At 47.8% G+C, this 27,978-nt stretch overlaps 2 protein-coding genes across 45 annotated transcripts in view; both read left to right on the top strand.

The window, feature by feature from the left end:
* Mphosph9 (M-phase phosphoprotein 9) overlaps window positions 1–10,056 on the top strand; it is a 63,246-nt gene extending 53,190 nt beyond the window's left edge. For 21 of the 32 annotated variants that reach the window (XM_087198651.1, XM_004843935.3, XM_021257606.2 and 18 more), the window contains 4 exons: window positions 1,412–1,659; window positions 1,962–2,030; window positions 4,585–4,605; window positions 5,492–10,056. In XM_087198651.1, the coding sequence (XP_087054777.1) occupies window positions 1,412–1,659; window positions 1,962–2,030; window positions 4,585–4,605; window positions 5,492–5,593 (440 nt within the window). In that variant the 3' untranslated portion in view covers window positions 5,594–10,056. Of the gene's footprint in view, window positions 1–1,411; window positions 1,660–1,961; window positions 2,247–4,584; window positions 4,606–5,491 lie in introns of those variants that run through there. The other 11 variants (XM_021257604.2, XM_013071828.3, XM_004843933.3 and 8 more) reach the window with 5 other exon arrangements.
* Window positions 10,057–10,925: 869 nt separating this feature from the next.
* Pitpnm2 (phosphatidylinositol transfer protein membrane associated 2) overlaps window positions 10,926–27,978 on the top strand; it is a 136,784-nt gene continuing 119,731 nt past the window's right edge. For 7 of the 13 annotated variants that reach the window (XM_087198643.1, XM_087198646.1, XM_087198642.1 and 4 more), the window contains exon 1: window positions 11,381–11,662. The gene's annotated coding sequence lies outside the window, so the exon portion shown is untranslated. Of the gene's footprint in view, window positions 11,095–11,379; window positions 11,663–27,978 lie in introns of those variants that run through there. The other 6 variants (XM_021257582.2, XM_087198639.1, XM_087198647.1 and 3 more) reach the window with 4 other exon arrangements.

Here is a 27,978-nt window from a genome sequence, read left to right as displayed (position 1 = left end):
TAGTTCGGGCTGGCCTTGAATTCACTATGTAGCCCAGGCTGGCCTTGAACTTGAAGCAATTCTCCTGCCTCAGCCTCCAGAGTGCTGGGATTACTTTACAGGAGTGTGCCACCATGCCTGGGCTAATTATGGTTATAGTCATTTTTTTTTTGGTACCAGGGATCGAACTCAGGACCTTGCTCTTATCAGGCAGGTGGAGGAACCACTGAGCTAAATCCCCAGCTCCCCCACTATTCATTTTTTTAAAAAATTGAGATTCTGGTATCTTTTCAAGGTTCTAGATATTATCTTAGAATATTCTATGCTTAAATATTTTTCTACTCAGGGACTTCTAAAAGTAAGCATTCCCAGTGCTTCATGTTATGTCACTATTGTTACCCTCATTGAAAAGTTGAGAAACTGAGGTACAGGCAACATGTGTTTAATTATCAGAGCTATACTCTTCAGCTATTCCCTTTCCTTTTTAAACTCTGTAATTTTTTTTTTTGTACCTGTAATCGAACTCAGGACCTTGCACTTGTGAGGCAGGCATGGCACCACTGAGCTAAATCCCCACGCCCCCCCCCCCCGTCCCGTCCCGCCCCGCCCCGTCCCGCCCCGTCCCGCCCCGTCCCGCCCCGTCCCGCCCCGTCCCGGCCCTAAACTCTGTAATTTATAAGCAACTTTGGCTTTGGGTAATTTTTTTTTTTTTCTCATTTGTATCAAATTTGGAGTAAAGTTGTGTAAGACCTAAAACCACAAGATGTACTTTGCCCACCTGCTTGTGATAAGTGTTCAGCCGTCCCCTGGCAACAGCTACCTCAATGTCCCAGGTGTAACCATTTGCAGCTTGGGTACGCAAGACACAACCAATCAGGTTTAATTGCCAATCTAGAACCTTGCTGTAACTACTATAAAAACCCCTGCTGATTTGGAGTCAGGCCTCTCAATCTTGACCCGCTGTGGCGGTGACGGTTGGGAGTCCCTGCTCGAGCTTGAATAAATGACCCTCGTGTGTTTACATTGGAATCGGCTCCTTGGTGGTCTTTGGGGACCTCGAAATCTGGGCACAACAGTTGTAAGATAATGTATACAAAATCACTTGGCTGGGCCCTAGAAATGGTAACTATTTAGTGTTGGTATATGGCTACTCCTTGTGATGAGTTTAGTCTTTAACTGTTTTTTTTTCTTTTGGTTTACTTGTGTAAAGTTTAATTATATTTACATAAACTTCGCTTAAGGTCATTTAGGGAAGTTATGAAGGTTGTCAAACTTGAAGGCAGAGCTTTTAGAATTCCATGGAGAAAAAGCACTGAATAAATATAGTTGATTATTGTATCTCTCTTGATTACTTTTTTGGGCCATATAATAGCTGTTTCCAGAAAGTGAAGTTGTGGGAAAGTTGATAAGAAATTTCTTTCCTTTCTGACAGATAAAAGTATTTCAGAAAAGGCCATCAACAGCTATGCTAGTCATAGCTCTCACCCTGAACCCTTGCCGAATGGAGTGAAGACCGTTTCTATGCGACCAGCCTTGGAGAAGAATAAATCAGTTAGCTATGAGCAGTGTAAGCCTGTTTCAGTGCCACCACAGGGTAATGATTTTGAATATACAGCAAAAATTAGGACCCTAGCTGAAACGGAGCGATTTTTTGATGAACTTACAAAAGAAAAAGACCAGGTAAAACAAACAAAATTTTAAAAATCTTTTTCTAAACTTATGCTTATGTCTAAAGAGTAGTTAGAAGAGGGTTGTTGAGTTAAACCTGTCCCAGGACAGGGCCATGGGGCCCAAAGCTGCAACAGAAATTCACAAGCCACGCTGTCTTTGCCAACAGATGACAGAGGGAACTAGGGGGAGCCAGAATGGACAAGAAAATGCTGAGCTGAACTCTTTTCTTTCCAATCTATGTCATAACTCTCCCTGCCAGCAGTTAGAATTCTTTTATTTGTATTTAAATTTCTTTTTGCATGTTTTAACAGATTGAGGCAGCCCTGAGCCGAATGCCTTCTCCCGGAGGAAGAGTCACTCTGCAGACGAGACTGAACCAGGTGAAATGTCATAGCTTGAGTCTGCTTTAGGGGCTTGGTGCTGGTCAGGGCCCCATTTATCCAGGGGAGCTGTAAAGTCATGGTGCACTGCATTGAAGCAGAGCTGAAGCTGCCTGTGTCAGAACCTTCATGGGAGGGTTTGGTGGTTGTAGTTATTTCATGACTGTATGCTAGCTTTCAGGAATAAAAACTGATTTTACCTTTAGACTTCAACAAGATGGTGTTTGTGTCATTGTAACTTGGGAGAAAATGGCATTATGTTTTTTTTTCTTGTTTTGCAATGCCTAGGGATTGAACCAGGACTTTGCATATGCTAGGCAAATTCTCCACCATTGAGCAACATAACCCTAGTCTGCAGTGCACCTTTGAACAGATTGCAGATTGTTTGTTTTGGTTTGTTTGTTTGTTTGTTTGTTTTTTGAGACAGGGTCTTGCTATGCAGTCCAGACTGGCCTTGAACTCACTGTGCAGCTCAGGCTGGCCTCACTCCTGGCAGTCCTCTTGCCTCAGCTTCCAGAGTGCTGGAATTTCAGGCATGAGGCCAGATTGTACATTGTTAAATTCATGCTTGTGTTGTCTTGTTATTGTTGTTTGCTGGTGTTTTTTTTTTGGTACTGGGGATCAAACTCAGGACCTTGTGCTTGCAAAGGCAGGTGCAGTGCCACTGAGCTAAATCCCCGGCCCTGTTGTTGTTTGACAGCCCCTCACCCCGTCACTTATTTCTAAATCTGTTTAGTAAGCATTCGAAACACTGCACTTTGCAACAGTAATGGCTGTAGAGCTTGAAACAGAACTAGACAGAGATGTGATTCCATTACTGAGTATGGAATATGGCCCACATGCATTTCTCTACTTGCTTTTCAAAGAGAGTTAAAATTCATGAAACTATCAGACATTTAAAATTCACTTCTAGGGCTGGGCATTTAGCTCAGTGGTTCCACCGCCTGCCTCGCAAGCGCAAGGTCCCGAGTTTGATTCCTAGTACCAAAAATTAATAAATAAAATAAAATTCACTTCTAACCAGGAGTGGTGGCACATACCTGTAATCCCAGCACTAGGGAGGCTGAGGCAGGAAGATCACAGTGGGTTCTAGGCCAGCCTGGACTACACAGTGAGACCTTGTCTCAAAAAAATCCCCAAACAACTAAAGTAAAATCTTTTCTAGTAATGTTTTAAATAGAACAGCAAGTATGAATCTCTCATAGCTTTTCAGCACCTTAATTTCAGTTAAAATTCATTTTCATTCTGATCTATAATACCAGAAAGAAAGAGCCTCCCTCCCGAAATAGCCAAGGTCTTTTTCTAGAGCATGTACTCTAACCAAGTCTTTTTACTGCTTTTGTTCTGGAAATTATTATTCTATGATTTGCAAGATTCAGCACGTGAAACTCTTCAAATGGTTTTTGAGGAAAACTTGTTGATACTCTGCTTCTAAATTGGAAATATTTAATATACTCTTATATAGTGAATGTTATACGTTCTCACTGGCTCTTGCAAAAAGACTTCAAGGGCATTAGATCCATCCTTGGATGTTAGCACCGCTTCAGCTCACTAGGGCACCACGCAGCCGAGGGAGCGCATGTGTGGTTCACAGCAAGACAGGCCAGGCAAGAAAAGATTGAGAGTGTTCAGCCTCTCTAAAGAGTAAGAGTGGAGGGCCAGGGGGTTTAGCTCAGTGGTTTCACTGCCTGCTGCGCAAGCACAGAGACACGAGTTCGAACCCCGGTACCAAAAAAAAAAACAAAGAGTAAGAGTGGAGGGCCAGAAATTTAGCTCAGTGGTTCCGCCGCCTGCCTCCCAAGTGCAAGGACCCAAGTTCATTCCCTGGTACCAAAAAAGAGTAAGTGTGGAACACATTTAAACAAATGTATCACATAAAAACTTATCACACTGGCAGCTGTTTTTTCAGAAACAGTTCTCATAATGGAGAAAAGCTCGTGCCATCTATTGTAGATGGAACCAAAATGGTTGCAAACTTTCCAGAGTACAACTTGACGTATATTCAGAGCCTCACACTTAGGAAAAACTTTTTGACTTCTGGGAATGAGTCATAAGGCAGTACTTACAGACTTCCAAAGAGATGTGTTTAAGAAATTTATTACAGGGCCAAGGATTTAGCTCAGTGGTTTCGCTGCCTGCTGGGAAAGTACAAGGACCCGAGTTCGATCCCTGGTACCAAAAAAAAGAAAAAAATTTATTACAGGGGGCTGGGGACGTAGCTCAGCGGCACCGTACCTGCCATGCAAGCACAAGGTCCTGAGTTCGATCCCTGGTACCAAAAAAATAAAGTTATTACAACCTTGGTTTTGGTACCAAAACTAGAAGCAACCTAAATTTATACTAAAAGATTCCTGGTGAAACATGTTAAGTATGCTCGAATTTTGTACATTAATTTAAAAGAAATAAATTTCATAACATAGCATGAAAGTTCAGTTGAACAATATGTTGAAATACTAGCTTGATTCTGTTTGACTCTTGTTTTTACCTTTCTTTCTTTTTTTTTTTTTTTTTTTTTTGGTTCTGGGGATCGAACTCGGGCCTTTGCGCTTGCAAGGCAGGCGGCGGAACCACTGAGGTAAATCCCCGGCCCTTTACCTTTCTTTTTATTTGTTTGGTACCAGGGATTGAACTCGGGTCCTTGCACTTGTGCAGCAGGCGGCGAAACCACTGAGCTAAATCCCCGGCCCTACCTTTCTTTTTAAAAGGGTATGAGTTATATGCAAAAAAAATAGGAACGGGAAAGAGAAACAGTGGCTATTTCTTTTTCCTTATTTATTTGCTAAATATTCTGTAATAAACATATAATCTTATTTATTTGTTTATTTATTTGTTTGTTTGAGACGGGGTCTCACTATGTAGTTTAGGCTGGTCTTGAACTCACTGTGTTGTCCAGACTGGCCTCAACCTTGAGGCAGTATTCCTGCCTCAGCCTCCTGAGCCTCCTGAGGGATTATAGGAGTGTCCCACCACGCCAGCATAAATATAATTCTTTTGTTAAAGATAATTTTGTTATATTTCAGTATACCATTTGAGTTAATGCTGATAAAAGTATTTAAAATTTTATGTATATATATTCCACTAAAAAAATGTATACACACTTCAGCAGTTTGCAGTACTAATAGGTCTGGTGAAGTATGTGAAGCACCTCCTCAGTTACTCTTGTATTGCTCTCAGTTCATCAAAATTAAAGAATTATCTCCTTCTAGTTGGTTATATTGCTATTTCTGGAATTTCCATGTAATGAGAATATTTTAAAGTGTAGCATTTATTTTGAAAGGTTGAGAAGCTGATGCACATTGTTCAGTTTAAAATAATGTGATTTGTAAAAAAAAAACGTGATTTCTGTAGAAAACAAAATAACTATAATTTTATTGAAAAAAAAGGTCAATTTGGTGATAATTGTGGAACTGATGAACTTGGTGGAGAATTCTCATTACACTTTTCCCATTGTTTCCACCTAGGAAGCCTTGGAAGATCGTCTGGAAAGGATCAATCGAGAACTAGGTTCAGTTCGCATGACACTAAAGAAGTTTCATGTGCTGCGCACCTCTGCAAATCTTTGAGATTTGTGGCCATTAAATTTGGAACATTTTTGGGCCGGGGATTTAGCTCAGTGGTTCCACCGCCTGCCTCACAAGCACAAAGGTCCAGAGTTCAATCCCCGGTACCAAAAAAAAAATTTGGAACATTTTTGTTTGCACTAATGTATAATTAAGCATTCAGAAAAGGCAATTTATTTTGTACTGTTTATAAGCCTCAAGACAGTTTTACAATCATGCTATTCTTACACTTGCTATTTTATACTTCAAATGACCACATATTTTCAAGATATTTTTGTTATGCTCAGGAATCTATTGTGTATTTTACTATTTAAAAAGCATTATTTTTAAATAGTATGTTTTCACTTTATATCAAGAATAAGGAAATGTAAATAGGGAAGGCAGCTTGTTTCTAAACAAATAGTGTTATCCTTTTACAGTGAACTTTGCACACCGGTTTTATAAACTTGTTCTACACTGTAAATATAAATGATTTAAAAAAAATAAATGCTGACAGCTTCCATAATGATAAACTAATACATGCTGAATATGAAAAGTATAGCATACATTGGATTTCAGTTGTGTGGGTATTTTCTTTTTTGGTACCTGGGATCGAACTCAGGTCTTTACGCTTGCGAGGCAGGAGGCGGAACCACTGAGCTAAATCCCCAGGCCTTGTGTGGGTATTTTTAAAAACTGACAATATAGGCTGAGTACAGTGGCGCAGGCCTAGCATGCAGGAGGATTGAGAGTCTGAGGCCAGCCTGGGCTACATAGTGAGACTCTGTCTCAAAAAAAACCAAACAAATGCAATTCTTATTGGAAACATAAGTCTTAGAGTGAATATTAAAATAGTAATACTAGACTATTGAAAAGCTTTGAAAATTACATAAATATAACTCTTTATTTCCCAAAAACTTTGTAAGGAAAGAACGAATACAAAGAGAGGAATGTAACTCTCTAATGTCTTACATGTGAAGTCAAGCAATTGGAGAGCTACAGCTTTCTGCCCATCATTCTAAATGGAACTGTACCCACCCTAGACAGCAAATGGATGGCTGGATGGATCTTTTGACAGAATGCAGGCCATCACCCAGAGCAGCTCTGGGTTCCTTAAAGCACATGGCTTCAGTTGCCAATCAAAGTTGTTGGCCAGTCATTTCACCTGTATCCACTTCCTCCACTCCTGCTAAGAAGAAAAATACATAGTAGGTGCTATAAGAACCTCAGTTAGGGCCAGGGGTTTAGCTCAGTGGCACTGCGCCTGTCTCTGAAGCGCAAGGTCCTGAGTTTGATCCCTGGTACAAAAAATAAAACAAAAAAAACCTCAATTTGGGACCAGAGTGATCTGCTCTGCTGGTTAACAGACAGGGAATGTGTTTACACAGAGCCCGGTGCCTTTCACACGGCCTTGGTAGAGGGCTGCAGCCCAGGGCCTCAGCAGCAGCATCTCCTCTCTGTCCTGGGGCCGGAGGCACTGCTTTGATCCCGGAGCAGTAGCACGTTTGTGTGGGAGCTGCTGCTTAGATACAGGCTACTCTGTTTTGCCTTCCTTCCATGTTTTGGTGGCCAATCAGAGCCCAGTGCCCACATATTCCAGCTTGGTATGTGTTGCTAAACAGACACAGCCTTAACTTTCAAAACTCATTCCCACTGACAATACTCAGGTTTTAATTTTTGTTTTGCTCTTTGAGCTTTTTTCCTTCTGTGGCTTTTAGTAATAGGTAGTTCTAGTGAACCAGGGTGTGAATATTGCCTTTTAAGCACTGTCTCAGACGATCTTTGAGCACCTTTCACCAAAACTCTCCCAGCTCATCTCCAGGCCTGAGGGCCACAGCCCTGTTCCCTTCTCTGCTTCAAGGGCTTCTCAGCCAGGAGGGCCGCTTGGGACAGAGCAGCCAAGCCTCTGTGCTCATCTTCTGCAACCACCTGAAGACTGAGTTAATCAAAATTACTTGTCAACAGAATCAAGTACCTTTATTCTTGATTTTTTTCCTAGCCTCTTTTAAATTTATTTTTATTTTTTGGTACCAGCGATCGAACTCGGGTCCTTGTGCCTGCAAGGCAGGTGGTAGAACCACTGAGCTAAATCCCTGGCCCCTAGCCTCTTTTTTTAAATCTCCCTATTATGGTAAATAAGAAGTTAATTTTCGTCAAGCTGTGTATAGCTTGTATCTAGGCCAAGTAAAGCGGTTGACTTACTGGTGATACTCCTGTCTTTCGCATGTTCTGGTATATGACATTAAAAGCCAACGAAGATTGTTAGGCTGTGTCATTGTTCTCCACTTTATTGTAAAGTTGGCTGCATTCTTGAGAATAAGGAAATTGCCATTTCAGAAGAGACGATAGTTTTATCTTGCCTAGGAGTTAATCTTCTTAGTAGCCTGTAATTGGCTTATTCCAGAAAAGGCACTAAGTGCCATCAAAACATCATCTGTGCCTCTCAGAGGGCTTTGATTTTGGAAGTAATAGGTTGAAGCTATCACTTTCTTAATTAAAAAATTTTAAAAATTCTTCATAGTTGGCAGAAGGAAACCAAGGAACATTCTTACAGCTATGTTCCCCCTTGGTAATGCTTACCTTAGGAACACTCAACCCAAAGTGGCAATCTTAAAGTGCATCTATTGTCCCAGGGAGGTAAACTTTTTCTGCTGGAGCTATACTGCACTTAAAACCTACGTGACTCTTCCACTTCTGGGAAGTGCCTTTTAGAATAGGAATGGAAGGCGTGCTCTTCTGATGTTCCCATCCTCCCACTCCCCTGTTAAGGAACCTTCTGCTTCTGAGGGCGTCTCCAGCTAAACCAATAGCAGCTTTGGCTAAAGCTGGGTCAGTCACTGCTGGGTACAGCGGTTAGGGGTTGGGAAAAAGGAGACTAGGGCAGGATAGACCTGGGCCACACCCTGAGGCAGGTCTGCCCTCCTCAGCTTCGAATATGACCAAGCCCTAAGGAGATCCCTTTCATTACAGGAGATTAGGGATGGCCAATGCCTGGTGCTTAGTGAACATGTAACGAACAGTGGATTTTAGATTCATTATGAGTTGAGTGGGTTTTTGAGATGGTGAATTCTTTTAAAAATAGAAAAAGATTGTGTCCCACGCAGTTGATCTAAAAACCATCTTGGGTTGGCATTTGTCATGTGACCTAAGATACTCACTTTGCATAAAAACAGGTTTTCTTGGAGTTTAAGAATTTGCCTTTAATGTGAGGGGGTTTTTTTATGACTAAAATTTTAAAAAATAAACTGTCAAGTTTAGAAAACACTTTGATCTGGTGATTGGGGAGTTGATATAAATATAGGCTAGTCCTGAAAATTATTGCCAGTGTAGGTTTGTTCGGTGGTGCTTGGTTTTGAACCAGGGCTTTCTGCATGTTAGGCAAGTGCTCTACCACTGTGTGCTCTACAGTCTCCCCACCAGTGTAGTTAAAGCAATTTTTCCTTCCTGTGTTCCACAAGAGACCCTCTCAAAGTGATTCCTGTGCCTCCCACTGAGCCCTAGAAGATTCACATGGAGATTGATAACCAGCCTGAGAGCAACCCCCTTTTTTTGTTTTTTTTGGTACTGGGGATCGAACTTGGGACCTTTTGCTAGTGAGGCAGGTGGCGGAACCACTGAGCTAAATCCCCAGTCCAGCAGTTCCCTTTTTAACCCAGAAAAACCAGGTACTTTGCTGAATGCTATTTGTTTTGTTTTGTTTTTTTGGTACCAGGGATTGAACTTGGGTCCTTTGTGCTTGCGCAGCAGGCGGCGAAACCACTGAGCTAAATCCCCGGCAGCTGAATGCTATTTGAATTCTGAACCCTGCACCAGTATATGTAGTAAAGTTAAATATCACTTTTAATTTTTAGATGTCTCAATAGCAGTTTTCACTAAATTTTTATGTGCTACTTGAGCTGCAAGTCTTTTAAGAACCCTTAAAAATAAATGTATACAAAAAAAATGTATACCTAGAGCCCTTTAGGAAGCATAAAGGTAAATCATACTGATGTCCTGAGTCATGTATAGTTATGAGATTTGCAGGTCTGATTAATTTGGTTATATTGCATGCAATATGCCAGCAATAATTTCCTGCCCTGCCAAGAGCTCTATGGTTTGATAATATATTAAATTACACCAGTATTCTTAGGACTTTTGTTAGTCTTTTTTCTGTCTGGTTTGCTATATTTCACCAGGGTCCTCAGATAGATGAGGGATCAAGCCATAAATTTGCATTTTCGGGCCATTGCGTATCATGTCATCACTGGGACTGCAGATTTCAAAGATAATTATGTTTTACTCACATTTATTCACTCTAACCATGACCAATAATGTGAAAAAATTGCTTCGTATAGTGCTGCTGATGGTTAGACAAAGACAAGTACTTGTTGCAGTTTTTAATGTAGTCAGATATTGGAGTGATGCAATTGTAAGCTCCAGGAGAGCAGGGACCATGCCGTCTTCACTCTCACTTATAAGCACTCAATAAATCTTTGTATGCGCTGTGACATGGTCTTAGAGTATTTATTCATCCCGCTCACGGTAACAACTAGTTTTTAGTGGTAAATCCTAGGGATATGTAAGTCCTTGGACTTAAAGTGGTTTGCATAGTCATCAAAAGGCTACAGTGGCATTTATCCAGGAGCTTGGGTCCGGCTGACTTCCCAGGGCAGAAAGCCTCACCCTGGAGAGGTGAGGATGCTCCAGAAATCTGAAGGCACCTCAGGGCACCTCTTGGGAGAGGGAAGGAGTCTGGGGGAGTATCTGATGGATGCTCTTGCTCAGCTCAGGGTAGTGGTCATGGTCGTGTGAGTCTGCACATCCCAGGGTAACCCAAGGAGGTGAACAGCCTGTGGGGTTCTGACCCTGGCTTTATCCGAACACATCTTGGACCGCTGTAATTTTAGTTCGCACTTGCCCTTCAGAGGAGCACTGTCTCTAAGCCATATAAGGTGATACTTGTGATGGGTCAACTTTGGCCAGGTTTTAGGTGTGCCCTTTTTGGTTCCTTGAATTCAGGTTTTGGCAAAGAGGTCTGTCCTTGCTAAAACTAAACATTTTTCTTTCAAATCTCGCCAAGTACCCTCTTCTTTTTGTTTTGGGGTTTTTTTGGGTGGTACTGGGAATCGAACTTGGGTCCTTGCGCTTGCGCAGCAGGCGGCGAAACTACTGAGCTAAATCCTCAGCCCAGTACCCTCTTCTTTTAATTTGCCAGTTGGGGACACTTATCTGGATGGAACAGGATGAAGCTATTTCTGGGACCCCGCCTGCTCCTTTCTGAGGTGGGGACCAGAGCCTCACGCATCCTCCCTGGGATCGCTACTCCCTCTGCCGATGACCAGCAAGCTCTCTCGGCCCATTGCACATGCAGTGTTGAGGAAAGAACTGCTGGGTCCCTGGTTCCGCAGATCTCTGGTCTGTGGCCAATGCACAGTCCAGCATGGAAGTCTGGGCTTCCGCTCGCTGCCTTTGGCCTGGCCCACTGTTCTGGGCGCCTCCCGGGGTCTAATGTGGGTCGTTCCCTTCGGGTTGCGCCCGACTCCCAGGTAACTTCACTCGTCCGGGTGACCACGAGTCCACCGGCCCCTCCCCAGGTGCACTTGGCGTCCCCGAGTGACCCGCAGGTCTGCGGACGGCTGAACTGCGGGCGAGAAGGGATCCGGGCCGGGGGTAGGGGTCTCCACCGCAGGGTCGGAGCACGGCGCCCGCGGGCGCGCGGCCCGGCGGCACAGGTCCTTCCGGCCGCGACTCTGCCGGGCCGCGCCCCCGCCGGGCCGCGCCCCCGCCTGCGTCCCAGCCGCTCCCCGCGCGGCCTGAGGAGGCGCCGCCCGCTGCCGCCGCGAGTGAGGGAATGCGAGCCGGGCCGGCGCGCGCGGGCCGCTAAGGCGCGGGGCAGAGCTGTCCAGCGGCCCGGCCCGGCTCCCTGCCCGCGCCCACCGCGCCGAGCGCCGCACGTGGCCGCCGCCGGAGCATGCCCGCCGCCCCGCCGCTCGCCCGGGCCCAGCAGGCGGCGGGGGCGCTCGGGGCCGCGGGGCGCAGCCGGCCGGGCCGGGGCCGCGGCGTGAGGAGGCGTCGGCTGCCGAGCCCGGAGCGCGGGCGCGAGCGAGCGAGCGGGTGAGTGTCGGCGGCGGCGGGAGGGAGCGGGCAGGGAAGCCAGGAAAGGAGGGAGAGGGAAGGCGGCCCGGGCCCGCGGGAGCCCAGGCCGTCGCGTCCGGGACCCGCGCGGCGCCCTGAGGGCCTGGAGGCCCGACCTCCCGCCGGGCGCGGGGGGCGCGAGGACCCCGGTGTGGGGACACCGAAGCGGGGAGGCTGTGGCGTGCGGGACCTCCGGCCGGGCGGTGGCCCGAGGTGACGCGCTGGCCTCCGAATTCGTGCCCCAAATGCCGACTTCCGAAATTCATTGTTCGCGGCCAGGTTGTGGAGGACCCCCCTCCCCCAATGACAAGTGTCGCCGCGTCGGTCCAGGGCCGGGGACAGGTGCTGGCCGACCCCCACTCGGGAAAGCGCGGGAAGGGGCTGCTGAGAAGTGGTGGCCGCGTCCCTGTCCTGCCCTGCGGGACGTCGCACCAGCCGGCTGCTCGGGTGGGCGAGGGGCCCAAGGGCGGGTGTGGCCCGAGGTCTCCATCCTGTTGTACTGGGAGGTCCCCAGCTTCCCCTTCATCCACCCTGCATCCTTTCCAGTCAGTGGCCAGGCTGAGGGGCCGGGGGTGGGGAGAGGGAAACTTTAGGATCCCCTCCCCCAGGTGCAGGAATCCTGTCCCCTCCATGCTAAATGGACCTTCCAAGTAAACCGTGCGTGTGCACAGAGGCCATTTCAAGGCAAGTCCTCTAGCTTTGTCCGCTTTCCAGCTGACTTATGTTCTGCTTGGAAATCCTAGATTTCTCATCCTCCTCTCTGCCCTATCTCTGAAATGTAGTTTCTTCAAAGGAGACCTCCATGAGCATCTGTCTTTATCCCCTGCCCCCACCTGAGAGTCACCAGAGCTGACAGGGTGGCCCCCCCCCACCTTGTGGGAGGAAAGTCGCAGATGCTCCCCTTCTTTGCCTGCTGCCCAACTTGGACTCCTTTCTCAGCTTAGAGACCCCGCTGTGCTTTATCTGTGCCGCTCTTATCACTGGCTGTCTGCCTTATTTTATAGTTACTTTTGTGCCTGGTTTATCTCTCCCTGGATTGTGAGCTCCTAGCTTGGAAATTGAGTCATCTCTGGCCCCAGCCCTGATCGGCATCTGTGTGGAGTGGCCCCTCTGAGGCTTGTTTCCCAGACCCTCGTCTGGTTCCGGGACCCCAGTTTGGTTCTGGACTGTTTCCTTCTGTTAAGAGACTATTTTGGGGCCGGGGATTTAGCTCAGTGGTTTTGGCTGCCTGCTGCGCAAGCGCGAGGACCCGAGTTCGATCCCCGGTACCCCCCCGCAAAAAAAGAGAGACTATTTTGTGCTGCCCAGGCCTTGGCCACTGCAGAGAAGCACAGTGAGTTAGGAAGTGCCATTCCTGTAGGCAGTGACTTGCCAAATGACTAGCATAGCACAGCCTCTGCTGTGAGTTGGCCAGGCCCTGCCTGTCGGTTCCCCAGCGGTGTGTATAGAACGGGCCATCTCTCTTCTGGCTTCCCCTGGCTGCTAGTGCTCTGGAAACACCAAGGTGGGAACCAAGAGGCTTGGGTTCCATGCCTGGCTTTGCACTAACTTGCTGTGTGAGCTTATTCAAGTCACTTGGTATTTCTTGTTTTTGTTGGTGCTAAGTTGCCCAGGTAACAGTAGGGCTCAAATTTCACAGTGCTCCTGCCTCAGCCTACCAGAATGCTGGAATTACAGGCCACTTGCTGTTTCTTGGTCTTGGTGGCTCCTATGGAATTTGCAAGAAAGTTCCTTTGTATATACAGGGTCCTTGGGGATCTGGGTCAGGTTTGCCCTACCTGTCTCTCCCTGGCCTTGACATTCCTCATACTCAGCTCCTGCCCTCCAGGCTCCCTGGAGGCTATTCAAGGTGTGGGTGCTCTGTGCCTTCCCCTTGCACCGTGTCTTCTCTTCACTGGTGGGGACCCAGCTTATTTTCCCTGGTGGAGTCAGTCTGCTCTGCTTTGTGCCACCTCCATCCAACTCGCCACACAGAATGGCACATCTGCTCCCATGTGCCTCTGGGCCAGGCTGAGCTCCAGGGCCTTGTACACTGTAGTAGACAGTTGGGAAATTCGAAGGGTGGCCTGGATGACCCCTGTGAGCACATGGCCGCTATCCATGGCTGTACATCCTCTCTGTCTGGAGCCCTACTTTAAACACTAGGCAGGTGTCCTCCCAACCAGCCCATCCAGTTAAGGAGAACCAACTTGGTTTTTGAGACGAGGCAATCGTAGAGGATATGTGGTTAGTTTAGAGTTTTGAAGAGCAAATGTCTGGTGCTTCAAGATTACCACCTTGCTGTTTTAGGAAAAGATGCTTGGGGCCTTGTGCCTGTGTATGAGAGGATAGTGATCGCGCTGTACTCTGGTGTCTTTTGTCATAGGCAGGACTGGCTGGTGGGTTGTTTTTTTGTTTTGTTTTGTTCTGGGGGGGGTCGGTTTTGGTACTGAGGATTGAACGCCGGACCTTATGCTTTTGAGGCAGGTGGCGGAACCACTGAGCTAAATCCCCAGCCCTTTTTTTTTGAGAAAGGGTCTCACATATAGTTCAGGCTGGCCTTGAACTCGCTATGTAGCCAGGCTGGCTTTGAACTCATAGCAGTCCTCCTGCCTCAGCCTCCCAAGCACTGAGACTACAGGCATGCACCACCATGCCCAGCAGGCTGCTGTCTGTGACTAGCTGGTCAATCCAGAGTGAGCCGTCAGGTGCCTGTATCTTACTTCTCAGCTTTACTAGGATGAGATCAGTCCCTTTGCAGACAGCCACTAAATGGGGCCCCTGCCTTCAGACACAGGCAGCCGTGTGGTCTTTGCTCAGCTTCTCCTCGGGTCATTTGGCTGATGTTTATTAAGCTTTCCTAGGAACCCTGGGAAGTTGTCAAATACAGCCATAGCAAATCCTTGCTTTGTTTGCTGTAAAACCATAAACTGAGGTATTGCCCCCTTTGCTAAAGCTTCTTAAAGTACTTTGTAACAAACATTTCTTTTAGAGTTTAAGGCCAAGCAAACTTTGCTTCCCTGGGAAACTAGGTTGCATTTTCCTTTACAAATGAGAAAGAAAATGGGGAAGGAAGACAGGTATTGTTTGCATATTCTGCAAGTGTGCACATGGGGCCAGGACATTCCTTTCGGAGTAGTTGGTATTTTTCCCCATTTTCCCCAAGAAATAAGTTGAGACACAGGGAGGACAGCTGAATTAGCTAGGGTCTGTCTGGATTTGTCCTCATTTCTCTCTGATTCTTTCTATCCCACACTTTCCAAATGATTTTGATTTCTTTCTTCTCCTTGGTTTCCAGGATGCTTAGCATTCAATGTGATGTTTACCCTGTATGGCAACCATATTCACTTCCTCTCATGGTCAGCATCTGTATTTTTGTTTACTATTTCTCTGTGTGGATGTTCATGTGTAAATTTATCTTTTTTTTTTTTTTTTTTACAAATTGTCGCAAACTTTCTGGAAAGTAGTGGATAAATAATTGAATTGAATATAGTAAACAATATTTGCCAGATGCTTATGCCAACTCACAGTGTGGTTAGGGAGAGTTCTCAGGTAACCCAGGGTGTGTGTGATAATTGTTGCTTAAAGTCAGAGTTCACAGGGGCAGACGCCCTTTCTGGGTAAGGCAGTCAGGACTGCCTTCCTGGAAGACCAGGATTTGAAATCAGCCACAGTGACTTAGATGCAAAGGACTTAGGACTTAGCTGCAAATTCTGGCAGTCAAAACAGCTGCTCTGGAGTAGGCTTTCTAATGGGATTGGAGAGGATCACTACCGGGCTTGAAGGGAGGAGCCTGGTGATGTCTCTTTCAAGTCCTCTACAACCTTGATAGAGGGTCTGAGCACATGGGAGCTGAGAGAGAGGTAGAGGCTGGCAGAGAGAACAGACTTGCCCACGGCCTCTCTGCCAGTCTAGGACCAGGCTGACCAGGTCTCTACTCACCAGGCCAGTCCCATTTTCCTGTGCTGGGGAGGCTGGCAGCAGCAGCCTGCACATGGTCCTTTCTTTCTGCACAGTGAGTATAAAGTTACTCGCTTCCTTAGACCCAGGCCAGCAAACAGCGTGACAAACCCCTGTTAAACCGTATGGCCTAAGACATAAAGAGCACTGTTAGGAGAGGCAGGCTGGCATTTGCTTAAGTTGCTCATGTGAACAGCTGCCCTTTACAGAGGACAAGATCGCAGTTAACCAACAGGCAGGGATCTGGTAACAGACCAGTCAAAAACCCATGCAACCCCCTTAGGGAAAGACAGAGAGAGTATCAAAAAATCAGTATCTCACCCCCTCCTTGCTGACATACCCTGTGCATCCTTGAAAAGCTTTCTGAGTGCCCTCACCGGCAGTTTGTTTATTCTTATTGTGAAGGTCAGAGGTCACAGCCAGGGAGTCCTGGACTGGGGGAGATGGAACCTATTGGACCATCAGGGGAGACTGAGGCTGAGTCTGAACTCAGAGCAGAGGCTGAGCGCTTGGCTGTGTGGGGTGTGGACCTGCCAGCCTCCAGCTTCAGGGGCAGATGGTCCTGCCCAGTAGATCACCTCTGTGGAGATGCATTGTCCGTCACATATGCCTAGGAGTTTAGTCTTGTTGTTCAAGGTCGTTGTGTTCTATAAAGTCACCTCCAACATCAAATTAGCAGACCCTGAATCTTTGCTCCCAGGGGAAATACAGGGTTAGGATCTTAGCAGCTTCTGGTCATGACATTTTCATCAGCGGATAAGTCCCTATTTCATGTATCTTTCTATCAAGAGGTGCTTTATTTCATATTATTATTGATTGTAACTGTTGAACTCATGCCCAGCAGCATTGTGACTGGGTCTGGAGGAGGCATATCTAACACACACTTCTGCATGTCATGACCCTGTCACCTCAGGACCATACACAGCGCTTCAGCACTGCTTGGGGCCCTTTACAGCACAGTGGGCAACACACAGCAAAGACATTCCAGAGCCTTGGCCTGAACACACCATGGTGGACACCTGTGTGAGAGATGAGATGAGAAGGTGGATTGTCGCCTAGTTCTGCCTCAGCTGGGCAGCTGACATTTTCCACCACTCTGTGCTCATTTGAAAATACTGTGAGTACTGGTTTGGGGTGATGGGTACATATTAGTGAGTAGGCGATCCACTAGTAAGGAAGAGCTGCCCAGCCAGCCCTTGATGAATGAAGGCCAGAGCCCAGGACAAGGCCATTGTCATGTTCTTTTTTTTTTTTTTTTTTTTGAGACAGGGCCTCACTTTGTACCTCATCCTCCTGAGTGCTGGGCACGTTCTTGTGTTGGCTCATTGTAGGTGTCAGGAAAGGAGACCTGTCTTCCCTCCACCCTCCAATACCCCCCATTCCATGTCCCCTCTCCACAGGGGACAAGGGACCCTGTACTCCAACGCAGCAGGTCCCAAAGCAGCCACCCCTGACAGACTTGGCCCTTGCTGTGGGGAGCTGAGGGCAGAGAAATGATTGCCCCGAGGAATGATTTTCCTAAGGAGGTGTTTCAGGCTAAGGTGGGGCCTCCTGAGTTCTACACCTCAAATCCTGGCCTCTAACTGCTGCACTCTCTCAGAGCCTTTCCAAAAATACACCTCCATATGCCCTAGGAAGAGTCCCTACAAGTTGAAAGCAGTAGTGCACATCTGTAATCTGAGCTACCTGAGAGGCAAGGGCAGGAGGATTACAAGTTCAAGGCCAGCCAGGACAACTTCGTGAGACCCTGTCTCAAAATTTTAGGAAAGGGGTAGGGTGTAGTTCAGTGGCAGAGCACTTGCCTAGCATGCCTGAGGCCTGGCTTCAGTCTTCAGAACCGCCAAAGAGAAAGAGTTGGTACATGTGTGCTACAGACTACTATATTCTTCTCTCCAGGGCTCTAGGTTCCCCTTGAGAGCTGGTTCCTGGCCAGGGACTACCCAGGGTGTGTACAGAGGGAGCCTTTCACTTTCCTGCCCTTGTCCCCTGCAACTGGAGTCAGGCCCCCTAGGGAGAGCTGGGCAGACCCCAGGTTCTGCTGGAGGCCTTGGGCAGGCGACAGAGGCAGATATGCTGGGTGGAAGGAAGTAGATTGTGAGAGGGGAATGGCTTCCCTCGCCCATGAGCCAGGGCTGCCCTGTAGGTCTGGACGGCACTAACTGCTCCTGAGGACTAGAGGACATTTCCTCTCTCCTGCTGAAGGGCCCATTAATCAATCGCTTTCCTTGGGACTTTGTAAGAGTTGACTTTTCACTTGCATTTTTTTTTCATAAAAGGGAGAAAAACCAAACATTTTTTGCAATTAGCGTTTTCCCCACTTGGGTAGTCACGCTGGATAAAAGCATTTAAGTCCTTTGAAAACCACACATCAGTGAGGCTCCCTGAGCAGGGAGGGGATGTTCAATCAGCAGGGCCGGTGAGAGGTGCAGGCGATTCGGTGGGTTATTGTATAAGGAAACAATTATTTCACATTTATTTTGGGTTTGCGCGTTGCAGCATATTTCAATTACTTTGCCAGTGCTGTGCATCTGACAGGCCAAACGTTTATTGTGGTTGAACCATCTGGGAGGTGGGAGGCCCACAGCCTTCCCCATGGCAGTCAGTAACTACCAGTCAAAAAGAAATGTGTTTGATGTGTTTAAGAACCCAACACTAAAACACCATTAATAACAAAAACCTCCCGAGTTCTGAAAGCGCTCTCCCTCGCCCAGCCTAAGCCATCAGTCGGGCTCGTACAACTTGGGACTTCATTTTTCCCCCACGCCTGACATTTTCCAATATAGCGAAGCAGCGTCCTGAAGTGGCTTTTTTAATTGGTCCGGAGCACAATTTGTGTTAAGCCAGCAAAGAAAGGAGCTCATTAATTTATACTCAGGCACGACTTAGCCTGTGCATTTGCTGCTGGGGTGGCGGGGATGTGTGTCACTGATCCCTGCCATCAGTGTTCTGCTGAGCTCCGTCCTGTAGTGACAGAGAATGCCAGCTTGATGTCAGTTCTCAGCCCTGGGTGACACACCGAAGCAACGTGAGTTCAATAATGACTGCTGACCGGTGCAAATTTGTCCGGCACTCCTCTGGCACCAAGGTTCTATAGCACCCGCTTTCGCTCATTTTTCATTTCACCTCCCCCAACACACACGTTCTCTTGCTTGAGGAAAGTTCTGTTCGACTTTCCAGTAGGGGGCTGAGGGAGGGACAGAGTTTAGAGTCAAACAAACAGGAGAGTGAGAGGGAGCACTGGAAAAAACCAAGTCCAAGAGTTTGACCTTTCCACCAAGGGCAATGACTTTCTGTTTCCCTGAAATCCTAAGATCACAGGGCTGGGCTCGAGGTGTTGGCAGCAGAACTGGATTAACACTCAAGGACGTGGCCAGGGATTTAGCTCAGTGGTTTCGCTGCCTGCTGTGCAAGCACAAGGACCCAAGTTCGATCCCCGGTACCCCCCCCAAAAAAAAAAAATCTAGTACAGAACACTCAAGGACATGGCTACTGAACTGGAGGCTGGCTCATAAAATCTGGGACATCCAGGTCAGGATGCCGTCTGGTGGCCTGGCAGCAGCTAGCTGGTGTGCGGGGGAACCCTGACTGTCCTCAACCAGGTCACCCTGGATGGGGGACTTTCCTGCTACTAAGAATCCGGCTCCAGGAGCTGCTCTTCCCTCTCCTGGGAAGCCTCCAGACTAGGCCTGAGCTGCTGCTCATTTGACATTTGGTCACCAGTGCCTGGCACAGAGGGTTGGTGCTGCCTTGGTATCTGTTGCCCGGCATCTTGGAGGCACAGGCTGGACGTGCAGAAGGCGGGGAGTCCTTCCCGCTGGTGCGCCTGCCCATTGCACTTTGACTGACAGATGCTGCTGTACCCATTTTACTTAGGCTGAGAGAGGTCATGATCTGGCCGCCAGTGCTTTCACCTGTCATGTTTCCCGGATAGAGACCATGACTCAGAGAGGTCATGATAGGCCCAACCACACAGGAAGTTAACTGCCAGCCCAGACGCTAGGCCTAATGAGGTCCGTTTCTGTTAGGGGTTGGTTGTGTCCTTACATGGCCCTTGCTGTCGATTACGTTGTTTTTTTCCATCTGTCAGTATTTCCTGATCTGATAGTGACTGAACAGTGTGAGAAAGGTTTTGATTTGGGATTTTTTGTTGTTGTTTTGAGACAGGGTCTTGCTGCGCACATCAGGCTGGCTGTGAACTCACTATGTAGCCCAGGCTGGCCTTGAGCTTGCGACCATTATAGGCATGCACCATCACGCCCAGCTTTTGATTTGGGTTCCTATGGATTGTTTCTTTTCTTTTCTCTTTTCTCTTCTCTTCTCTTCTCTTCTCTTCTCTTCTCTTCTCTTCTCTTCTCTTCTCTTCTTTTCTTTTCCAGAGAAAAAACCAGAATTCCTCTTCTGTCAGCTCTATAGCTTTTACTTTTCAAAGAGGCCTTGTGGCCTGAGATTCCCTGAGATAGAAGCACGTGCTCTAGGATCCCATCTATGTCCGAGACTTTTTTTTTTGGTACCGGGGATCAAACTCGGGTCCTTGCGCTTGCGCAGCAGGCAGCGAAACCACTGAGCTAAATCCCTGGCCGAGACTTTCTTTTTATGATATTGGGAATTGATCCCAGGGTCTTCGTACTGAGCTCTATCCCCAGGCCCCTCCCCACTTTTAAATGTTTTTATTTTGAGGCAGGGTCACTAAGTTTCAAAGTTGCCCAGGCTGGGCTTGCCACCCTCCTCCCTCAGAGCCCTGGGATTATAGGCATGCACCACTATACCTGGATGTTTTTGAGATTTGGAGCCCAAATTCTGGCACTGCTGTGAAGCCTTCCAGCTAATATAGGGCCTGCATGGTCCTATAAGTCTTAGGAGGTAAAACGTGTGGGAGTCTCTCCCTGAAGGACAAACAGCTTTTGGACTGGACGGGTCACAACTGGTCAAGGGATCCTTGTATAGTGCATCCTTTCCGTTGGGGGTGGGGGAGAGAGAGAGAATGGTCCTGGGGATTGAACCCAGGACCTTCACACTGAGCTACATCCTTGACCATTTTTTTAATTTTTTGTTTTGAGACAGAACGTTGCTAAATTGCTAAATTATCCAGATTAGTCTTGAACTTGCAGTCCTCTTGCCTCAGCCTCCCAAAGTGCTGGGATTACAAGTGTGTAGCACCAAGCCTGGTTGGAGAGGGAAGTTAAAAAAATGACCACAGCTCTGAGTGGGTTGGGGGCTTGTCCAAGAGGGGGAGGCCACATGCACCTTGAGCCAGGGTCACAATCTTTCCTCATTGCCTGTCTGTGTTTAGACTTCTCTTCGTTCTGTGTCTCTCTAGGGAAAGAGCGGGGACCCAGACACAGTCTTGTGACAAGGTAGCCAGCAGGGGAGGAGGGGCAGGCTGGAACCTTGCTGAGTCCTCCCCATTCCCGGCTTCCTTAATGGCGCTGGGCTCTTTGGAGGAGAAGGAGGTCAAGGGTCTGTGGTGCCAGGCTAAGGGGATGATCAGGAGGTGATGTGGTGGCCCAGTTTGGGAGCCATAGGGTCTGCCTTCCCCAGCAGGCCTGGGCAGTGTGTTCAGAGCAGCTGTCCAGGTGCTGACACCTTGCTGGGGCTTCACAGACCATCCGAAGTCACTTCGGCATTGCTGTCCTCTTGGCTTAGCTCCGGGGCCTGGCTGTCTCCCCAGACAGTGGGGCCCACAATGATGGGTGAGTTGTTTAGGATGCCTGGCCTGGTTTGGAACTTGGATGAGGAGGTTGGTTAAATCTCTGAATGAAAAAAAAAAACTTGGTGGAGGTGGTCTGTGGGGAAATGGGTTATCAAGTCATACTAGAGAAGCAGAGGCCCTGGGATGCTGGGGTCTCAGGACAGGCCCACCTGCTCTCTTGGGTGGCAGATTGCCAGTGTTCCTACTTTTCCTACAATGTGATTAGGTGCTTGGAGTAAGTCCCAACCTCTGGCTGAGCTCAGGCTTTGGGTGCAGAGGGGAGATAGAGCAGGCTCCAGCACACAGGGCAGGTGGCAGAGGCAGGAAAAGATGGGCATCGGGGAGGCTTTGGGCACAGTGGGAGAGTGTGGAGATGTGTGAGTTTTCTCCTCTTTATTTTGAGGTGAAATTCAGAGTGTAAAATTTACCATTTGTAAAGGGTATAGCTCTGTGGCATTTGGTGCACTCACAGTGGGATCCAACCACTGCTTCCAACTCCAGAATGCTGCTTCTTCTTTTTTTTTTTGGTACTGGGGAATTGAACTCAGGACCTTGTGGTTTTGAGGCAGGCAGCAGCGGAACCACTGAGCCAAATCGCCGGCATCCCAGAATGTTTGTATCACTCCAGAAAGGAATGCTGCCCATGGCAGTCTCTCCCTTTCCTCCCGTCTCCAGCTAATGTACTTTCTGTTCCCACAGATTTACCTATTCTGGACATTTCCTGTGAACAGAATCATATAATGTGTGGCCCAACGTGTCTGGCTTTTTTCCTGCAGGGTCATATTTTCAAGACTTATTCTGTAGCATGCGTCAGTTCATTCCTTTTTTTGTGTGAAAAAATAAACATAATATAAAATTTGCCATTTGAATCATTTTTAAGTGTGTACTTTATGGCCTTAGGTGCATTCTCACAGTTTTGTTTTTATTTTCTTATTTTTATTTTTATTTTATTTGGTACCCAGGGGTTCTCACAGTTTTGCAGCTGGCACCACCATCCATCCACAACACACTTTCATCTTTCCAAGATGAAACTCTGTTTCCACTAAACAACAGCTCTCCATTGCCTTCGCCTGCCCCTGGCAACCATTATTATATTTCTGTCTCTATGAATTTGACTACAATAGGGATATCAGATAGGTGGAATCATACCATATTTTGGCTTCTTTCACTTGGCATGGTGTTCTCAGGAGTCACCAGCCTTGTAGTGTTTGTCGGAGTTTCCTTTGTTCTCAGGTGTTCTCAGGTCATTATGGATAGACCATGATGGACGTTTGGGTATTTCTGTCCCAGTGACGTTTTGGCTTTGGTTTGCCTCTGGATGAGGAACAATGAAGGAAGACTGAGCTAGGAGGGCTGGGGGAGCGGCCTTTGATGATCACAGCCTTCAGGGTCTTGGTCTCCATATCCATGCATCCAGGGAGTATAACCCTCCTGGGGATGCTGTGTGGCCCTGAAGAGAGTGGCTGGGAAGGGAGGTTTAGCTAACTGTCTCATTCCTCCAAACACCGATGGTGGTCATCCTGGCCAGGCCCAGATGGGTCTCTGTCACAGGCATGTGGGTTGGTGGGTGCTATCCCCTGCCCACCTGTGACTTCCCTCTGGCCGAAGGCTCCCTGCCTGGCAGAGAGAGCAGGGTCTGGAGCAAGGACAGGGGAGGTGGCAGGCTATGTCCTGAGTTGAAGGCCTTCCAAGTGCTTGCTGACTCCCCCTCAGTTAACAGCAGGGAAGGCAGGGGGCACGTGGCCTCCCCAAGTATTGTGTGGCCCCCTGGGCCCCTTTCCTCCTTCAGGAGATGTAACCAGGAGGATGACATTGACAGCCTCCTGGGGCGGCTGAGTGAGAGCAGGAGTCAGTCTGGGATTCACACGAACTCACACTCCCCTTCATTAGGCTAATTAACTTTCCACGGGAAGTAGCTTCATGAACAGAGACTCAGGAAGTTCATTTTCAGTGGGGCTGGGTCCTGCTCAGTGGTGCCTAGGAAGTGTGCTGCCCATTTCCATATTTGCCCATTAAGGGTGTTTAATTATTAACTCGGACTGGTGACTAATAAACAGTTCCATTCTTCATGTTCTATTTGAAAATTTTTAGGCTACTTATATATCAGCCAAAATATGCTTAATAATCATACTAAGAATCTTAAATTGTGATCCATGCTATAGATTACATAGAAGATAAGCCAGGGGCAAAGGATAGTTTTGTTGAAGGTCACCTGGGGGTCATACAGCATGAGCAAGGGGCCTCTTTCTTTAGCCCCAAGTTACATTTCAATTTGTTTTTGTCCCTATTTAAAAAAATACACTTGGGCTGGGGATTTAGCTCAGTGGTTTTTGCCACCTGCCTCACAAATGCAAGGTCCTGAGTTCGATCCCTGGTACCAAAAAATAATAATAATAATAAAAATACACTTAAAAAGAAAATTTTCCCCCCTGGCACTGGGGATCGAACTCAGGACCTTGTGCTTGCGAGGTGGGGGAGGCACCACTGAGGTAAATCCCTGGCCCTAAAAAAACTTAAAGTAATATATGTTTGTGGTAAACAAAGATAACTTTAAAAAAATCAAATACTTTTAAAATGTCTATCAATAGATAAAGAAATGTATACTCACAGCATGGAATATTGCTCAGCCTTAAAAAAGAAGGAAATTCTGCTCTATGTGATGACATGGATGAACCTTGAGGATATTCCATTACATAAAATGAACCAATCACCGAAAGACGGTTGCTAGTCACAGAAAGACAGGTACTGTGTGATATTGCCTGTGCAAGGTCCTTAGAGTAGGCAAATCTAGAGACTCAGAACCAGGTGCAGTAACACAGCTATCATCTAAACTACTTGGGAGGCTGAGGTCGGAGGATCACAAGTTCCAGACCCTGTCTCGGTTTAACAACAACAACAACAACAAAAAATCAGAGATCAAATAGGAATGGTGGTTGCCAGGGGCTAGGAGTGGGAGGAATGGGGTCTTTCACAGTGAAGCTGGGCCGGAGATTTAGCTCAGTGGTTCCGCCGCCTGCCTCACAAGTGCAAGGACCCGAGTTTGATCGCTGGTACCAAAAAAAAAAAAAAGAGCGTAGACCTCATGTGAAGTGTTCTTACCACAGTACCATTGTTGCTTCTGTATTAGTACATGTCTGCAGTGCACAATGAATACACTCACCGAGAGGCATTGGTACAGGCACACACTGCATCTTACCCCTTCCCTCTTCCTCCATCTCCAGGTCCCCTTCGCATCTGCAAAAAGTCTCTCTCCCTGTTTCTTATTGTCTGTCTTTTGTTTTCCTCTTTAATCACAATAACATTTTAAAAATAATTTTAAAACTTTTAGTTAAATAGTTTTAAATATAAAATTAAAAGTATGGTGTTCTCCAGCTAGAAATTTTTTTTCTGTTTGTTTATTTGTTTTAGTGCCAGGGATTAAACCAGGGCTTCACACATGCTAGGCAAACATTTTACTACTGAGCTATGTACCCAGCCCCTTTTAAAATTTTCATTTTGAGACAAGGTCTCACTAAATAGCCCAGGCCGGCCTCAAATTTGAGACCCTTCTGCCTCGGTCCCCTGAGTAGCTGGGATTACAGGTGTGTGCCACCATCCCTAGCTGACCTGCTTTTGACAGTTTATGTCCCATGAACCTGTTTTGGATTGAATAGGTTTCTGGAGCTGACTATTAAATACCTTGTCCATTCCCACTTTGGGGCCTCAGCTCAGGGAGAAGGAATGTGGCAAGGGCTAAGAAGGGGAGCCCCTGCCCTGCCAGGAAGGCTGTGTGTGTGTGAGGATGTTGGTGCCTAGAGGGCCTTCCCACAAGGATCTGGTGGCCCAGGGCCATGGCCCTTTCTCTGGGTGCACATGGCCATGTCTTGTGTGTGCTGTTGCCCTTCTTACAGCTTGGGGGCCCCTCTCTGCTGACTGGGTGTTGGTCCCTGAGCTTCTCGAGCCCCACGCAGCTGGAGCCAGACAGATGGAGCTTTCAGCAGGTAGAGGTTCTATTTTTAGCCCCACAGCCTCTGTCACACTGTCACTATGGCGATGCCGGCCCGTGGCCCATGAGGCTGCATGCCTTTCCTGCCAGTGAGGAAGAGGGTCCTGTTTCCTACCTGGAACTGCTCAGTGAAGACTTCAGTCAGCTTGTGTGTGAGTGTCCACGTGTGAGTGTGTGTGTGAGACACAGGGATTGAGAGAGGCAGAGACAGTGACAGAGAAAGACAGACAGAGAGAGGCTCTGGCTCTGCGGCCACCCTGAATGTCTCTGGGGCTTGGCCCTGTGAGAGGACAGTGCTCGAAGTGCTCGTCTGAACAAGGAGCAGAGGCCCCTCTGGGTGATGCTGTGTAGCCTTGGCAGGGCTGCTCCACCTCCCTGGGCCCTCGTGTCCTTGCCTGCCACATGCTGGCTTCGCTGCATCTGGGGCAACTTCAGGTCTGCAGTGAGGCCAGTCCTTTTTCTACCTTGTCATAAAAGCTGTATCAGGGGAAGGCAAAACACTACCCCACCTCACTTCCTGTGTGTGGTCCTCCAGAATTTATGAGAACGCAGAGCCACAGCCTACCCGCAGCGGGACAGGAGCTCCTTTCCCAAGGTGGACGTAACTGAGGCTCAGAGAGGCTAATGCATCTACCTGGAGTTACAGTCAGTGAACTGACTGGAACTGAATCGAATTCTCCTGACTACACCCAGTGTTTGTTCTTCCTACTGCCCTGGGCAGAGGGTACGCATGGCTGCAGTTGGTTCTGGAGCCACATCTGGGGCTCCTGTGGGACTTGCCTCTTCCCTGTCTTGAAAATCTCAGATTTGATTATCATCCACAGTTTAAAAAATAAAATAAGTATTGGAGAGGATGTGGAGAAATTGGAACCTTGTGCATTGCTGGTAGGAATATGAAGCAGCAAGGCTGCTGTGGAGGTGAATCTGGGAGGTCCTCAAATAATTAAATGTAGAATCAACATGAGACCCAGAAATCCTGCTCATAGGTCTCTACTCAGAGAGTTGAAAGCAGGACCCTGAGCAGATACTTGTCCAGCAGTGCTCATAGCAGCACTGTTTCCAACAGCTGAAGGGGGGAAATGATCCAAGTATCTGGCAGTGGGTGAGTGGATGAGCAGATTGTGGTCCATCCACACCATGGAATATTATTCAGTCAGAAAAATGAAGGAAGTGCAGACACAGGTTGCAACATGGATGACCTGAAAATGTGCTGCTCAGTGAAGAATTCAGACACAAAAGGACAATACTGTGTTTCTCCTTATACAAGGTCACTAGTATGGGCAAATGTCCAAGACAGACAAGAGAATAGTGGTTACCAGGGGCTGGTGTATGGGAGGTAGGAACTATTGCTTAGTATGTACAGAACTTCTGTTGAGATGATGAAAGTGTTCTGAAAATAGCAGTGATGAGTGTACAATATCATGAATGTGGTTAATGCCATTGAATTGTCACTTAAAGATGATTAAAATGGTGAAAGAAAGACAGAAAGCCCCAAATCTCAGGCTTTCGAGGCTACTCACAGATGCTCTTAGAGTCCCAGTGGTTCGTGGGCCCAATGGCACTGGCTCTGTGGTCATGGAGCACCTGCTGTCCTCGGCCTGAGGAGCAGTGCCCAAACCTGCGGCCTGCCTGAGCGCTGCTGCTCAGCAGGGCCCAGCTCTCTGTGAGGGTGGGCACTCCTGGCAGTTAACGGTTGCACGTGCATGTGAACGGCATCTGTCTCTACAGAAAGCTTGTGCACCTGACATCAGGCATGTCCCTTTATGGCTTGTGCTTGCTCTCAGCAAGTGGAAAGATAAATACCTTTTCAAAGAGCAGATGCCAGCTGCTCTGTGGTCCTTGGGTCCCTAGCTGCAGAGCAAGTGGGAGACGGCAATGCCAAGGGACACAGGCTACAGGCCTGGCGTGGGAGGTGGTGGGCCGAGGACTCCCACCTCCCTGCAGACAGCCTCAGACCTCCTGGGGGAACTGGCATGGACTCTGTGGTCTCTTGGAGCTTCCGTTTGCTCTCCTGGCTCTGGCTAGTTCTGAGGCTTACAGAACAATGCGTATGAGAGTGCCTAGCCCTGTGCCTGGTACCTTCCAAGCTTTTATTTATTTATTTATTTATTTATTTATTTAGATACCGGGGATCGAACTCAGGACCTTGCGCTTGCGAGGCAGGCGGCCCCTCCAAGCTTGATAGTGCATGAATTCCCCCCTGTCAGGACCTTATGCAGAGTCACTCTGGCTGCAGGGCGCCAGGCAGGCCCTGGGGGCTACTGTCTGATGCGCTCCCCTTAGCATACCAGGGCCACAGTAACAAAGTCCCGCAGGCTGGGTGGGTTCCAGCAACTGAAATTCAGTCTTTCACAGTCAGGAGCCCAGAAGTCCGAATTGAAGGTGTCGGTGGGGTTGGTTCCTTGAGGAGGCTATGGAGCAGGATGCATCCAGGCTTCTGTCCCAACTGTGGGTGGCGGTGGCCAGCACTTCCTGTTGTCCCTGACTTGCAGATGCCTCACTCCACTCTCCCTCAGCTGTCACATGGCCACCTCCTCAGTGCCTCTTCCCATGAGGACACTGGTCACACTGGATTTAGGACCTACCCCATTTCATGTGCTTCATGTGACCTTGCTTCCACTAGTACATCTGTAAGGACTCTGTTTCCACGTATGAGTTTCTGAGATGGATATAAATTTAGGG

This window comes from Heterocephalus glaber, unplaced genomic scaffold (assembly GCF_053883595.1).
Source record: "Heterocephalus glaber isolate CG9 unplaced genomic scaffold, H.glaber_assembly_v1.0 deba00001687, whole genome shotgun sequence".
Lineage (NCBI taxonomy): Eukaryota > Metazoa > Chordata > Mammalia > Rodentia > Bathyergidae > Heterocephalus > Heterocephalus glaber.
This window is presented reverse-complemented; position numbering and strand designations above follow the sequence as displayed.